The sequence below is a fragment of the Festucalex cinctus genome, chromosome 13 (genome assembly GCF_051991245.1).
Source record: "Festucalex cinctus isolate MCC-2025b chromosome 13, RoL_Fcin_1.0, whole genome shotgun sequence".
NCBI classification, from domain to species: Eukaryota; Metazoa; Chordata; class Actinopteri; order Syngnathiformes; family Syngnathidae; genus Festucalex; species Festucalex cinctus.
Genome location: NC_135423.1, coordinates 10,260,563 through 10,275,783, shown reverse-complemented (window position 1 = coordinate 10,275,783; position 15,221 = coordinate 10,260,563). Strand labels below are relative to the sequence as shown.

At 46.6% G+C, this 15,221-nt stretch overlaps 1 protein-coding gene and 1 long non-coding RNA gene across 6 annotated transcripts in view; one reads left to right on the top strand and one right to left on the bottom strand.

The window, feature by feature from the left end:
* The window catches only part of LOC144033490 (leucine-rich repeat and fibronectin type III domain-containing protein 1-like protein), a 30,254-nt gene that overhangs the window by 9,962 nt on the left and 5,071 nt on the right, over positions 1 to 15,221 (top strand). For 2 of the 4 annotated variants that reach the window (XM_077541641.1, XM_077541645.1), the window contains exons 2-6: positions 11,512 to 11,620; positions 12,511 to 12,781; positions 13,853 to 14,053; positions 14,586 to 14,752; positions 14,831 to 15,071. In XM_077541641.1, coding sequence (XP_077397767.1) covers positions 12,521 to 12,781; positions 13,853 to 14,053; positions 14,586 to 14,752; positions 14,831 to 15,071 — 870 coding nt within the window. In that variant the 5' untranslated portion in view covers positions 11,512 to 11,620; positions 12,511 to 12,520. Of the gene's footprint in view, positions 1 to 1,119; positions 1,138 to 11,511; positions 11,621 to 12,507; positions 12,782 to 13,852; positions 14,054 to 14,585; positions 14,753 to 14,830; positions 15,072 to 15,221 lie in introns of those variants that run through there. The other 2 variants (XM_077541644.1, XM_077541643.1) reach the window with 2 other exon arrangements.
* LOC144033492 (uncharacterized) overlaps positions 1 to 15,221 on the bottom strand; it is a 56,607-nt gene that overhangs the window by 36,888 nt on the left and 4,498 nt on the right. For both annotated transcript variants that reach the window (XR_013287994.1, XR_013287993.1), the window contains exon 2: positions 967 to 1,125. This is a non-coding gene — a long non-coding RNA (uncharacterized LOC144033492). The remainder of the gene's footprint in view (positions 1 to 966; positions 1,126 to 15,221) is intronic.

Below are 15,221 nucleotides of genomic sequence, written 5' to 3'. Positions count from 1 at the left end.
AATATGGGCCCGGGCGGTGCGTTCAGGGTCACGGGAAAAACTCGGAACCCTCCGACTTTCAAGCGATGGCCAGCTTCAAACGTGGAAACGTATTTATTGCGTGTGTGGAAGAGAAAGCGGGCCGATCTCTCGGATGTTCTCATCTCATTGTCGTCTCGTTTGTCCTTGGCAACCTTTCAAGCCAGAAGAGCATAACGAGCGTCAACATTGATGTCACTCACGTTCGGCACGGGACGCCAGCTGCATTCAGAGACGGTCGGAATTTTCAAAGTCAGATGGGAAAAAAAGTCCATCAATGCATTAAACGTTCATCTGAACAATTGGGGACTTTTTGCTGTTTTCAAATGTTGCTATGGTGACAAGTAGGCAGGGCCTATCAACCGTTCCTAATATTTTGGCCCTCTCGATAGCCACTAAATCCTCACTCGCACCCAAACGCGCGCTGGCATGGTCGCACACACGCACACACATGAATTATTGAGGTCAGTTTTCTATTAAGGGAGCAGATGACTAATCCACGTTTTAGTGGGAGAAGAAAATAATCCTCCTTTTGTCTCTTTATGTCCTTCTGATGCGCCATGTGTGTGTCTATGCGCGTGTGTGTCACACAGCATGCAGTTTGCAAAGCTTCGAGTGGAGTCGATGCAGGCAACACAAATTCAATAATGCACAGACAAACTATCAAATTGTTACAAATAATAAGCTTTTTTTTTTTGCATTGAGTTGTAAAAATGACTGACTTGACTTGAGGAGCAAATTTCTCATTTTGTTATCCTCTAAAAATGTGACAATTTAACGAGCCCTCCAAAGACATTTGAGTTCTAACTTTGCATTTTTTCTGTATTCCAACGTGAGCATGAGCAGAATGAAGCGCTTTTTGGAGAATTTCAGCAAGCGTACGACTGCAAAGTCAAATCAAGACAAACATTTCCTTCATTGGCCATTTGGCTTTGAGCAAAAACTCACCTGAAATCCTCCCTCTCACAGGTGTCCCAGTGTCTGTCATTGGCTAGCGGAGGAGCCGCCCATCCGCCATGATCTCAGGCTTTCTCCATCATCGCCATTTTGGGCGCGCTTCCTTCATCACCGACATCAATTTCCACACAAATATTTTAGGAGCGTCACCTGTTGACAAGGGTAAACAGCACACAATTTGCTTAGGAACAGTTTGGACAATTTGACACCCCCCAAAAATAGAAATTCTTCTCCTGCTTCTCGTCCTCAAAGTGCCGCACCCTCCAACGTCCCTCCCCTGTCTTTGCTTTTGGGGTTGCTGATGGCTTGGGGGACAGCCAAAAATGGCTTCCCTCATTCCGTGGGTGTTTCAGAGTTACATCAGTCCACCAGCAACAACGGGAGTCCATCTGTGACTTCACTTTCTTGCTCAAGGACACTTCCACATAAGTTGGCTCTCCATCCACCCATTTTTATTCGAATTTTCAAGAAATGCAAAAATAAAACGGAATGGAAATGCTAGCAATTTGAAAAAGAGCCCAAAATTCGCACAAAAGATTTCACGGTTCGAGGGGGTGAAATTTGAAGCGTATCGAAAAAAGGAAAACGCAAATTTTGGCTATGGAAACAGCTTTCGCAAAGAACCGCTGTGGCGCCGCATGTACGTTTGTAGTACCAAAGAAATGTCAGACGATAAAGTAAGGTTTGTTTGGGGAAATGACGAAACAGAAATCTTTTTGGAATTAATTAAAGAAGCGGATATTAATGCTATTGTAGATGGAAAACAGCAAAGAAACGCTACAGCTTATCAAGAATTACAAAAGCAAACTCATACGACGTTAACGCACGGCGCAGTCACTTCCTGGTCTTCTTCTTCTTCTAAATTACTGGTGGATCACATCTCTATGGTATACTGTATAGCGCCACCTACAGCGGCGGAGTCCATCTCTCAATATTCGCAAAAGAAGAACAGATGGAAGCAGGCATAAGTCGCATGTCTGTTTTGCGCATTTTCAGTAAATTCACTTAAAAAATTCAAAACAATTGGATGGAAACCTGACTATATTCAGAGAGGCTGAGGATAGTACGAGCAATCTATGGACTGGGAGGCGAGCACCCAAGCCGTGACATTTTCTTTCCAATGAAGATCAATATCAATATTGAAAATGGAACGTTGAGGCTACTTGAGGCACGAAAGTGGTGTAGTCCAGTGTATACGCGGGTTTACTGAGTATAACCACTTCTTTTTCAGTCTGTATTGAGTAAACCCACTTCTAAATCTCCTCCTGATGTGCACCGTTCAGCCATGGCCGACCCTCCTCTGCCTATAATTGGCTGGTACTTCTTCGCTGATTAGATTGGCTAACTTTTGGCATGAGGATTGATGAGCCAGGGCCGAAAAAAAAACAAGCCTTCAAATTGTTCTCCAGAGCCACATTGGCAAACCAGAAATTTAGCTCAGGTGAACTGATTTGCCCTCGTACTTGATTGCGACGTGGGTTTGATCCCCGAGGTGGACACTGCCTGTTACACAACAAGTATTTGCTCTACTTTAGTTTTATAGTAGCTATAGGCTGGTACTTGATTTTAAAGTAAGTAAAAGTACCACTCATATGGTTTAAGATTCAGCCCAAAACAATACTGAAGTCTAACAAAACAGTTTATCTATTTTGTTCATTGTTCACTAAATATTGTAATTTGTTTTACAACATATTACTGTAGGCAGTACTGTGTTATGAAACAACATATATGTTTGCCTCATGACAATACATTTCTCATTTCAGGCTGCTTGTGTTACCAATCGTGACTACAAACTGTTCTTACAAGTCATGAAAATTTTATTACTGTGAGGAAGTACAAATGACGGATTTTTATTACTTACGTGTCACTGTTTCTAAGCGGACGTTTTTCGGGACTACTTGAAGAAGAAGAAGAAGAAAAAAAAAAGACAAAAATTGAGAGTATACCCAGTTCTCCAGGGTCCACTACACCACTGCCCTAAGTGACTCACTACTCGCTATACGGCCTGTCGATTAGCGGCTCGCTTATGAGGAAGGTGATCATGCCGATTGCGCCACAGCTTGACCAGTCGCACTCAGGAACCGTGCATCCGCAAAGTGTTGACAGCACTTCAAATCAGTCTGTCAAATGTCTCAGAGTTAGGGATGGCGGATATAAGTGACGCGCAAAGTAGTGAGGTAGTACTGGTGCTGGTATCGGTCAGACCGAAGTGCTATGGCGCATCGGCCTCGCCCCCATCAACACGCTGCTTCTCCGGCTTGAGCTTTCACTTCCTGTTTGGGGGTTGTGGCATCACTTCCTGCTTGGTGTTGATGTACGGCTCATCCAGATGTTTTGCCCTCGCTAACATCTGCGTTAGCGCCGCTCCACTGCACGCCTTCGAACATCTGCTAACATCTGCACGCGCTCAGCGGCGTGGAAGCGAGATGCCGACATACGCACGCTGGCAGCTGCCAGCGGGAAATGGCGAGAATGTCGAACCGTTAGCCACGGGCCGGCTCCGCGCCAGCACGTAGCAAGACGATTAGCTGCTGGCGGACTTTTTAGCGGCAGGCGTGATACTTTGCTGCTAGTGTGCGTATGTGTGCCTTTATGCACGTCCATCTGTGTGTATGTTGATGTATGCGTGCATGTCCGTGTACTTGCGTGTATGTGTTGTAAGCTAATAATCCATCATTCAATAAAGAATGGAATAGAAATCTCTTTACGATGGCATGTAGGAGGTCCGGAGTTGTTTTTGTTTTGTTTGTTTTGCCAAATGCCAATGGAGCCGAATGCAGGTGTGCCTCGTCCACCCTGGGCATATTGCTCTAATCATATACCGGCGCAAACAAAATTCTGACTGCTGGGAGCAAATTTGCGCCTGATTTACCACACACGGCAATGGATTTGCACCAAGAACATGGTTGTTAGAGTGACAGTTGCGAGAAAGATGACACTATCAGAAAGCGAGGTTGGACCGAGCGGTGCATGAGAAACGTTTTCCTCATTTAGAGCCATTAAGCTAGCTGTACAGAGCAGAGAGGACGACAACAACGTCATTCATTCATAAAGTACAAATTATTGGTGCGATCATTTATTAAAATATATATTTTCAGAGGTTGATGTATGTATACAGTATGCATCTGGCACGTAAAAATTATCGGAAAATACGACCCCCCACCCCCGGCGCCCCGCTTCTGCCGATCAACCCGGGTTACATCATTAAAAAACAACAACAACAACATAGAAAAAGGTGACACCTTTTTAAAAAAAAAAGGGGAAAAAAAAGAAAAAGGTGAAGCCAAGCTCTTCTTCCATCTTGTCGCACGTCAACCCTAACATCAGCTGCTGGATTTCCCTCATCAGTCGGCAACAAATGCCAACAAGGACATTTGCTTTTTCAAAGGCTGCACCACACCACTACATAGTACACACAAGCACACGCAGTAACATTGACGGTCAGGTTCCCATGGCGACGCTTTTATGCAAATCAGCACCTTCTTGTGCTCCTGTCTTGAACTGGGTGGACTCTTTTTCAACTTATTAGGACGCATGTGCAGGCGGGGGCTCATGTGGCCTCACATATCGTGTGCGTGCGCGTGTGTAGGCTAATAGTGGAGGAGCCTCCAGGCTGGAATCGCAGCAACGAGATGTTGAGCCTTAATCTGATTGAAGCACACTTCACTGACTGACTGACTGACTGGGGCACATGACACACACACACGACACACACATGCATGCCTGACAGCACAGTTGCAGTCATACTGTGGCAGTGTCATATGTCAATGGTGCTTTAAAGACAACTTCCTGTCTCCTGATGTGCACACGCACATCAACAACAGGATGACATCAGCGGAAGTGGCAGGTGGTCATTAGTAAATGTCAGACAATAACAACGGTCATCATTTAGCGTGTTAGCCCGTGCTAGCGTGCGCGACGCTATCGGTGACTTTATCGTGTTGGCGGCTAATTAGTGTGACGGCCATTTAACGACGGAGGCGAGGCGTCGTCACGCGCCGTCGCCTCCATTAGCGTCGGCTGCTTAGCCCGCCGACGGCTGCGTTTAGGCCGCTAATTGACAGCACGGGTCACTTCCCGTCAGCCGCGTGCCGCATCCTGCCTGTCAAACGCGCGAAGGGAGCGAGGCGAGGGTCATGTGACCACAACAACGACAGCCTGCGTGGCGGCAACTCGTCAAAAGCGGCGACTGTGATGAAAGTCCGGTGAAGAACACATTTTGTTATTCCAAAATGTTTCAAAGTAAGAAACAAAAATGTTTCACATTTCAATGGGTTGAAAAAAAACAACAAAAAAACAAATTTGTCGATGATTTACAAAGCACTCTGAAAGAGCTTCGTCAGACGTAAGGGGAAAAGTTTTGAATGTGGATTTTGAAAAACATTTACACTTGATTGCCATGTTTGGAATCTTGATTGATTGCGACATTCCCAAAACGTCCCAAAGTGGCGAACAATGTAAGAAACATCGTCAACCTGTAATGGAATTACTTTTGCTCATTGGCTGCTTCGGCTATTTTCTTTTTAAACAAGTTCTGATTTGGGGTGCCGCGATTGCTGTTTTGGGGCATATCACCGTTCCCCAATTGTGGAAAAAGTTTCACCTGCCAATCCCCATTTTTGCCACTGCTGATTTTTTTTTCCTATCAGCGTAAGCCTTTATTGTTTGGATCTTGTTTTATTGTCAATCTTTAAACGATAGTGTGGTATACTGAGTGGATGTGTTAAATACATGTTATTGTAACACTAGGTTCCCCAGTAGAGGGCGAACTTGCTTTATGTTACCCACATTACTACCATGTACGACAAACGGGAACAAGAGAAAATTGTACCGCAGTAAGCGTTGGTGTGCACTAGTAAAGTTTTTGGAACTACAACTTGAGATGTTGTCTTAAGTTATTCGGCCACTACGCAACAGAGAGCAACGGCTTGTTTGTCTCTCAACTCAAAATAAAATGTCTTTTAGTAAAAGGACTGACGGGCTGACTTTTCCAAATTAGAAAATCGGGCCTGATTCCGACAACAGTTATCACATGAAAATTTGAGGACGTGATTGGCCCGTTGTGACGTCTTCAAAAGGAAAAATTTTGGCTGCTTGTTGCACGATGAGCTTTCCATGCTCATGGTTCCAACCTTAGGAAAGGCCTCCGTCAGTTGTGGCTAGCCAACTGGGATGCCAGGAGACCAGCTAGCCGCTAGCATGTTGTGCATCAATGATAGTGTCATTGATTGCTAGCTAGCAACTTGAACGGTGCGCGAAGCGCCGTCATCCGTTGCGAGCCACTTGACAGCGATAATGTTTGGCTTGTCGAATATTTTGCACGTCTGGAAGCTTTTCTTCATCATAAAATGAAGCGGGAAACATATGACACATTCTCCACAATGTGTGGAGGTCACAGTGAAAAGATGCACTTGAGACTGACGGCGGCCATCAAATGTTGTTGACCTTAGCAAACATTTCTTTTATTCACTCAAATATTTGAGTGCCTCCTGCAAATGTCAGACACTCATTGTGCTCAAATGTCACATTTTTATGGCACATATCTTCGTTACTCTTCCTCATCATCATCCTCATTTGCACCATTAGGACATGTTGTTGTGGAGATTTGGTTTGATTTGAGCTTGGCTAACTTTCCGCTGGCCGGGGAACATCTTTCCGCTTGACCTTGCCGTTGGCATTCATTCAGTGACGGCGCACTCAAACCTTTTCGAGAGGATCACACCAAGACTAACTATACTCACAAATCAGCAACAATATGTTTTTTTCCATACACATTCACAAGAGATTTATGACATCATTTTGACCATTTTTTTTTTAGATGACCCCCCCAATGCATTTCAGCAGGTGCCAACATTTTGGCTGTTGGCGGGTCGGCTCATTTCCTCAACACTTCGTCCTCACTTGTTGCCATACCCAGCAATACCCATGACTGTCAGGACCACGTTGACCATCGCAACGGCGTGCTTTTGGTCAGGGCTCACGCACACACGCACACAGAGTTTGTGTGCATATTTGTCTTTAACCACACACCAGCTTTCACAGCTTTTGTGCACCCTGAAACTGTGTGTGCGTGTTTGTGTGTCATCTAAAAATAAGCTTTGTCTCCAGGAAGAGCTTCCTAATGGAACTTCTCTGTAGCCGTGTATGTGTGCTATTTTCCACCTGGCAGGTGGTATCATGGCTGCTGTGACTGCCTGCATGGTCCGGATGCTGAGTGGGATTTTCAATCCAAAGTCTGTGTGTGCGTGTATGCTATGGGGCATTGCATCGAAATGTAATGTTGACAAATGATAAATGTGCTGGCAAACGGCACGTTACGTGTGCAAGTTCCCGACTGAATGCAGCGTGTAGCTTGCGTGTGACAGGCCCCTATTGCCCCCCCCCAGGGCGTGCTTGAAGCTCTTTCATGACCCCCAGTCGGAGTCGACTGTCAAAGTAAACACAAGAAAAATGAATGACGTGTTTTATATTTCAATACACATGGTGCTTTTTTTAAAAGCCTGCCAGTGCTAACGCTAAAGTCAAAGTAAAATCTCATTGACATGCTAATGGGGAAATTAGCATCAACTTTTGGGAGTGCTATCCATTCCAATAAGTAAGATCCCCACATAAACATGCCGCCGATTCTCTTTTGGCGGGGTGACGTGGGCGTGGCAAATATTCTGTGATGAAGTGACAGAGGCGCCCAAGAAGAAGAGCAAACATCGTGATGGATGCTTTTCATATCTGCCGGGAAGACTTCCTGCCCCGGAATACTCGGCCTTAAAAACATTTTAAAAAGGTGGCAAAAAGGTTTGCTGTTAGGGCGTCCCCTAAAAAGATGAACAACAAGAGCTCTTCCAGTCACCTAGCAACCTGCCAGTCATGATTGAAGGATGTTTGTGGAGCATAAACATGAGAAGTTCATAAGTGTAAAGTTGTGAGAATTTACGCGTCAATTAGCGCTTTGACAGGTTAGCGTGCTGATAAAAATCGTTTTCAATCATTGCTAATACTGGCAATGACCTCTATTTGCTCTATATAAAAAAAAAAGAAAAAAAAATGGTGCCAACACATACTAGTTATCCCCAAGGACAACATGATTAGCACAATGATCCGTTAGCTGACCAGTGATGTGAAAGTGTCACTTGCTAAGAACAAGCACAAGAAGAATGTGAACATTGATTGACAAAATGTTTGTTCTGTGCCGAATTTCATATCCTTTGCTTGGAAAATAGAAAATGTACCAAATGATTTGAAAGCAGCTGATTTTGGAGCCGTCGTTTGAGGACGGAGATAGACGGGCAGCTGCTTAACTGGTTCGGCTAACTTGACAGTTACGCTGCTCAAACCTAATCGGATTGTTTTCATTGGCCAAACGACGTTTGGCAACATTCCAGCAAAAATGATGACTTCAGGAAATCCAAAAATCGCCATTTTGTTCAAGTTGGTCTTCTATTGCATCATGTGATGATGCGCAACACCAAATCTCATTCAAGCGCTCATTTCAGGAACTAGCAACATTGATCCTTCCTACACATCCAAGTGCATGCTCAGGCGTCACGCAAGAATGCATCTTGCATCTTCTCCCAAACTCCTTTCCAAAGGTCTTGGAGCGCCGCAGGAAATCAAATAATCATCTGACCAAGCAGTTTCCTGAATGCGCGCACAAACTAACCTCCGCGGCTGACGAGCTACTTTGTGCGCCGCCCGGAGGCTAAAAGTCGAAAGTCTTCTTGCGTTCAGTCATCTGAACGCAATCGGCCATCCAAGACTTTGCACTCCGCCGCCGCCTGCACTCCTTTTTTGCCCCAAAACCTCCTTCAGGGTTCCATTTTGTTTGCCCAGCGCAAGTCTAGCATCCAATTGCTTGCACTGTTGTGGGCGTGAACACTCGCTTGCAACTCCTTTCATTGCCTCTTTTACGTTGTGGAAATGGACTGAGTGGAATCCACGCGATGGAAGCACCCAAAGTACACTTTGAACAACTTCAAGCACGACGACGCCGGCCCGTGATGTCAACATGTCCACTTGGCCGCAGCCACCGCCTGACAACCGTCTGGACAGGCATGTTTTTCATTCAAAGCGGGAATCTTAAAATGCGTGTGCGTGCGCATGTGTGTGTGTGGGGGGGGGGGGGGGGGGGGGGGGGCGCATGTGTGTTAATCCCAACTGGCGGGAGGAATAATGCGAGTTGCGTCTTATCTTTGGGTTTGAGTGTGGAAAGCAGCTTAGATGAGGTCGCCTGGAAGGAATTATGCACAGGAAGGGTCTCTCTCTCCCCACACACACATACGCAGAAGTGAAAAGTTGCCCATGGAGCTTGACATGGGCTCCAATTCCAATTCTGATGAATTTTATGAGAATCCTCAGCAAAAATATTGTCAGCAGCTCTATTTTTTGGGGGGGGGCCAAGCAAAAACATTTGTTTTCATTGAAAAAAAATTGAACACGATATTATTTGATTAAAAAAAAAATATAGATTTTTTTTTTTTTTGCTACATTACGATACAGGTAGCATGTGAATTAAAAATTAACACATTCACATTTCCTAACATGGAACATTGGTGAACATTTTTAGGGCTACTCGTGTTGTCCTTGGGGCTAACTAGTATCTGCGGGCACATGTACATGCCTGTTTTCTCTTTTAAGACAGCCGTGTGATTGTGTCTGTTCGTCCAACCTCCCTAACTCTTCCTCCGTGTATAACTGCTTACTGAGAAGGAGGGGGAAAACAAACTTTGAATTGCAGGCAGTGAAGATGAAAGAGGCGGCTGGTTGCCTCAAATTTGCAAGCAGCCCTGCTTAGAACGAAAGGATGAGCTCGCTGGTGATGACGGCCATTTTGAAGAGGTTCTTGCAAACTTGCCTTTTTTTCAAAGGCGGCTAATCGGCCCACGTCTACTGTCTGCTTTCATCTCACGCCGCCTTGCAAGGTGTTACACACGGCGCCCGCTCGTGCTTGTTGTGTTCTAATAGATTGATGGAAGTCAACCAAATCATCACACAAACACACACACACGGTCAGTGTCAGCGCGTTGATGAAATGTCGCAACAGCGGCGGTGTCACCTTCCATTTGGTCAGCGAGCTGTCGCCATGGAAACCATGTGACTGTCCAAATGGAGATGGAGCGCCTCTGTCTTTGTGGCAGCCGGCGGGCGACAGTTTTAAACGCTGACCAATCAATCGGAGAGACGGACAGCGGCAAAGATGCGTCTTCATCGTCGCCATCCTCTTCATCATGGTCTCTGCTGGAGGCCAACGGGGCCGCTGCCGAGCTCGCTCGCTCGCTTGCAATCTTCTCATCATGACCACCAGGGTGGGAAGGGTCCCGTGCGGTGCCGTGATAGCGCCGGAGCGAGCGCTTGGCACGTTTGCAACATTTGGAAGCGGCGCCCTGCTGGCTCCGACCTTTTCCACTGCATCACAACTAAACAAAACACAAAAGTGTTTGTTTCCCTGGCGGAGGCATCACTTTGTCACCCCAATGATACTTTGTCAGAAGGGACGATCCTTTGGCGTGGCGCATACAGCGGACACATTCTGGTATGCGCTGCAAATCGTAAGCGCTAGTTGACGCTAACGTGCTATAAAGCTGCTGCTCGGCTTTCCGTTTGGCTTTCGAACTTGAAAGTGGCTCAGGACCCAACCCAATCGAAATTCATAGATTGAAGCGGCTCCTTCTCCAGTGCAGACATGTCAAATGTCAAAAAGGAAATTCCTCAACTAGGAATTCCATTCTGCCAAAAACTGGCGCTATTCAAATGGCAGCTCTAAAATCTCATTTGATGACATAGTTGCTGCGCTTGGCTGGCGACCAGTCCAGGGTGTACCCCGTCTACTGCCCGAAGCCAGCTGGGACAGGCTCCAGCACCCCCTGCGACCCTTGTGAGGAGTAAGCGGTCAAGAAAATGGGTGGATGGATGGATGTCATACTTGGCTAACTAAAAACAGCATTTTGTTTTCACCCTTTGGTGCATATTTGGTGCATTCAGAAATGTAGCACATTAAGGTTAAACAAATAACTCAATGTTAAATATTCTTGCTGTTTTCATTATTCTTAGGAAGTCACAATGTGCGGCCACTGGTAAGCTATTTTTTTAACATATCTGCGGGCTACTTATGTTGCCTTTGGGGCTAACTAGTGCCGGTTTTTTTCTTTAAGGACAATGTGCAGCGTGTTTTCAGGGTCTCTCATCTCTATGCATAAGTGGAAAAAAAACAAAAGTCAATTGGAGACAATTAACTTGTCTGCGAATAGCCAATCATGTTGTGTCCTGCTTAGACGTCCCCACAAAAAAGAAAAAATGAACTTGTTAGCAGTGACAGCTAGCTTTAGCACTTTTTAAAAGCACGCTAACCCCCCCCAAAAAATGGAAAAAGTGGAAATGATATGGACAACAAACAATCAATAGAAGTGTAAGGAGATTAAGAAAGGTGAGGCGTGTTTGTGAATTATTGGACAAAGGACGTGAACTCGCCGTCAGCTGATGACCGGAAGGATTTGGAAACATCTCGCAATACTTCGTCTGTCTGACTCTCTGTCCCGCCCGCAGGACAAGCACGGACCACCGGACCAAGCAAGGATGGCCCGGGGTCGCCTTTAGCTCCGCCTCCACAGCCACACCCTACGTGAAGAGGACCACCCCCTCCCGTGACGCTCAGGTATGCCAACTGGTCCAGTCTTACGATGATGTTACACCAAGGACAAATTCCACATTAGCGTCTATAATGATAGCAGTTATATCATTATCCACTAGTTGGCAGTATAGTCTTATGTTTTGTGTGTTAGGAGACAGAATGAGAGTTATTGGTTGAACCAAGAGCCGAATGGCTGTGTTGCACTAAAAGAGCAATCAGCTTACAGCGTATGTTCCTGCGTGACTTCTTGAATAATAGAAGGCAGAACATTACAGCGTCCTGTTAGCTCGTTAGGATAACAACGCTTCAGGAGAATGGTGTGTGTTTGTGTATGTGTGTGTTTTGCCTAGTGGGGGACAACAAAGCCTCCAGCAAAACACAACATACTCACCAACCCTCAGGCAAACATTCCCAAACACAAGCACACAAACACACGCGCACGCACGAGTGCACTTCCTGTTTGTGGAGGAAGGCAACTTCCTTCTGTCCAGTCAAACCACAACAAAGAAATAATCGAGCGAATGTTTGCACTTTGGCTGCCTGAAAAAGGAATGATGTGAAAAGATAAATCCTGTGAAATGAAATTGAATGTAACAAATGTTTTGTTGGATAAGAATTTCAAATAGAGCCAATGGGAATGTGACTTGTTCAAAGTTTGATTGGGAATGAAGAAGGAATTTCAACAGTGAATTTTTTGGAAAGGCTTCCCCAGGTGAGGGAATGAGGGACTGATTAAAATGGGAATGGTGGCAAATGTGTATCGAATGTTGAACATGCCATTGGGAAGGGGTGGACAATTTTAGGGTGAAAAATGTTACATTTGGGGGAAAGGAACATTTACAATGAGAACAAATTGGAATCTTGTTGAGTTGTTTGTGTTTATCTACTGACGCAGTGTTTGTGTGTGTCAGCAGGAACGCGACCATGGGGGGCCCGTGGCCGCCGCCCCTGCCGGTCCTCGTGGCGGCATGCTGGCTGGTCCGGCTGAGTGGCGCCTCATTGTCCATGTTGTGTCCCAAGCGCTGCACGTGTCAGAACCTGCTGCCGTCCTACACGGTTCTGTGCGCCAAGACGGGTTTACTGTTCGTGCCGCCCAACATCGACCGGCAGACGGCCGAGCTGCGCCTCATGGACAACTTCATCACCACGCTCAGGCACCGAGACTTCGCCAACATGTCCAGCCTGGTAACCACGTCCTCCTCGACATTTGCTCTTTTCTCATGGTGCTTGGGCAGCATTATTTTGAATCCCTTTAGGCAGAACACGGCCCACTGAAATCTGATTAGCTGCAGGGCAAGTCCCGCTGAAATCTGATTGGCCCTTGCAACCGGGTGGGACAGGCCCGAAGCTACTAGCCACTAGCTGTCCTAGCGGTCTCCGTTCGCAAGCATAAAAAGTTGGCCTGGCAGCTAAACTAGCGAGCTGCCTGCCGTTCATCCGTTGGTCCAAAAGATGAAATGATGGACGGGTTCCACCAACGTCCGGGAGACCAACTCAACTGACATGTCCCTCTTACATCGAGGTTGAAAAAGACCAAGCAAAAGCAAATGAATCCAATATTTGGCCAGCAACTTTTTCCGGCCAAGTTTTTTCATTTGGCTTGAATGTCCACCAGATCGCCGCCTATACCGCGTCATACGCTGCTGGCACCAACACAACGCCATCCACAAAAAATAAAGCGCACTCGCTAATTAAGAACATCAAATAAACACAAGTTGATTATGCTGCCATCATTAAGAATGATCCAATCAGCTTCCATTAATTGTCACTTCCCGTCAATGACTATGCCCACCTTTCAGCACGTATTCGGCATATGCTTGATGACACGAAGGCTTGCAAAAATACATGGAATGAGAGGGACGGTATGTACTCACCCCGGTTGACGGGCGTAAACATGTTTCAGTCACAGTTTGTTTTTTAATTCACAACTAATTCTCACTTTGTCTTTTTGCAAGGCTTCGCGTCATTGTGCACTTGCCGCAAGATGGGCATCGCCATGGACAGGAATTGGCGATTAACGGAGGTGCCCAGATTTGGATATGTGGCATTAATTTCTATGAGAATGCTAATGCTGCTCGGCGCTAGCACCGTCAACAACCCAAACGGCAGGCTCTGGGTAGCGGAGTGGTACCATTGCGTTCGCTTCCCCACCCGGGAGACCATGTTTTTATGTGTATGCGTGACTGAGTGTATTTAAAAAAACAACCTAAGCGGCTCACGGTTTCTTTACTGTTGTCGTCGTGTCTGCATTGTCAGATCCACCTGACGCTGAGCCGTAACACCATCAGTCAGATCCGCCCGTTCGCCTTCGCCGACCTCCAGGACCTCCATGCCCTCCACTTGGACGCCAACCGTCTGACCACCCTAGACGACACCCACTTCCAGGGCCTGGTCAACCTGCGCCACCTCATCCTTGCCAACAACCAGCTGCACCGCCTCTCCCAGGGAGCCTTCCAGGTCAGGCCTTATTGACACTTGCATGCCAGTCCAGTCCAATATGCCGGAAAACTCATTTATGCCTCCAATGCGATTCAAAAAGGCAAACAAATTCATTCGAGCCGCGCTTGACGGATTTTTTAGGGTCCGCTATGCGATTCCTTCCAGCCAGTGGGTCAAACTAACGTATCATTCAGTTAGCTATGAAATATTGAGGCACGTTTGCATGTAGCTTCTTGAATTAAGTGTGAAACGATCCCAAACATTTTTTGATGCACTCTTTCCGCCTCGCTCAAACTTCTTGTCACGTGAGTCAGCGGTGAACCGTCCGTGTGGCAAAATCCAAACTACAAATTCCCGCCATATAATAAATAATCTGCGTTTTAACTACGATTTAACAAAAACAAGAATCAGCGATGCAGCTTCGCACATAAAGCCATGTGAAGATCTTGAAGATTGGAATCTTGTGACTTTGGCTTTTTGAATCGCACTCGTCAACTGGAGCAAATTTTCCAACATGTCTCATTGTTTGTGACGTTGCGGGATTCGGCAGGACTTCCTGGAGACCCTGGAAGACTTGGACCTGAGCTATAACAACCTGGTGGACGTGCCCTGGGAGACCATCTCCATGCTGGTGAGCGTCAACACGCTCAGTCTAGACCACAACCTGATCGAGAGCGTTCCCGAGGGAATCTTCTCCAACCTGCACAAGCTGGCCAGGTGCGCCGCCAAGCTGGCCGCCGCCCCCGCGACTGGCCGCTCCCCACCTTTCCGTTGTTAGCATTCTGTCTTGTCCAGGCTGGACATGACGTCCAACAAGCTGAAGAAGATCCCGCCCGACCCGCTCTTCCTGCGCATCCCCGTCTACGCCAAGATGAAGGGCTCGCCGCTGACCGCTTTGGTTCTGAGCTTCGGCGGGAACCCGCTGCACTGCAACTGCGAACTAGTCTGGTTGCGACGGCTGACACGCGAGGACGACCTGGAGACCTGCGCCTCCCCGAGAGACCTAGCCGGGAAGTACTTCTGGACCATCAGAGAGGTCGGACGCCACTTGCTTTGCTTCGCGATCCTCCTCATTTTCATTTCAACATTTTCAATCGGCTTGTTTGAGTCGCAATTAAGCATTTGCATTCGATTTATTAGCCTCAACACTTTATATTAACAGCTCAGTTGAAAAGCGGACATCTTG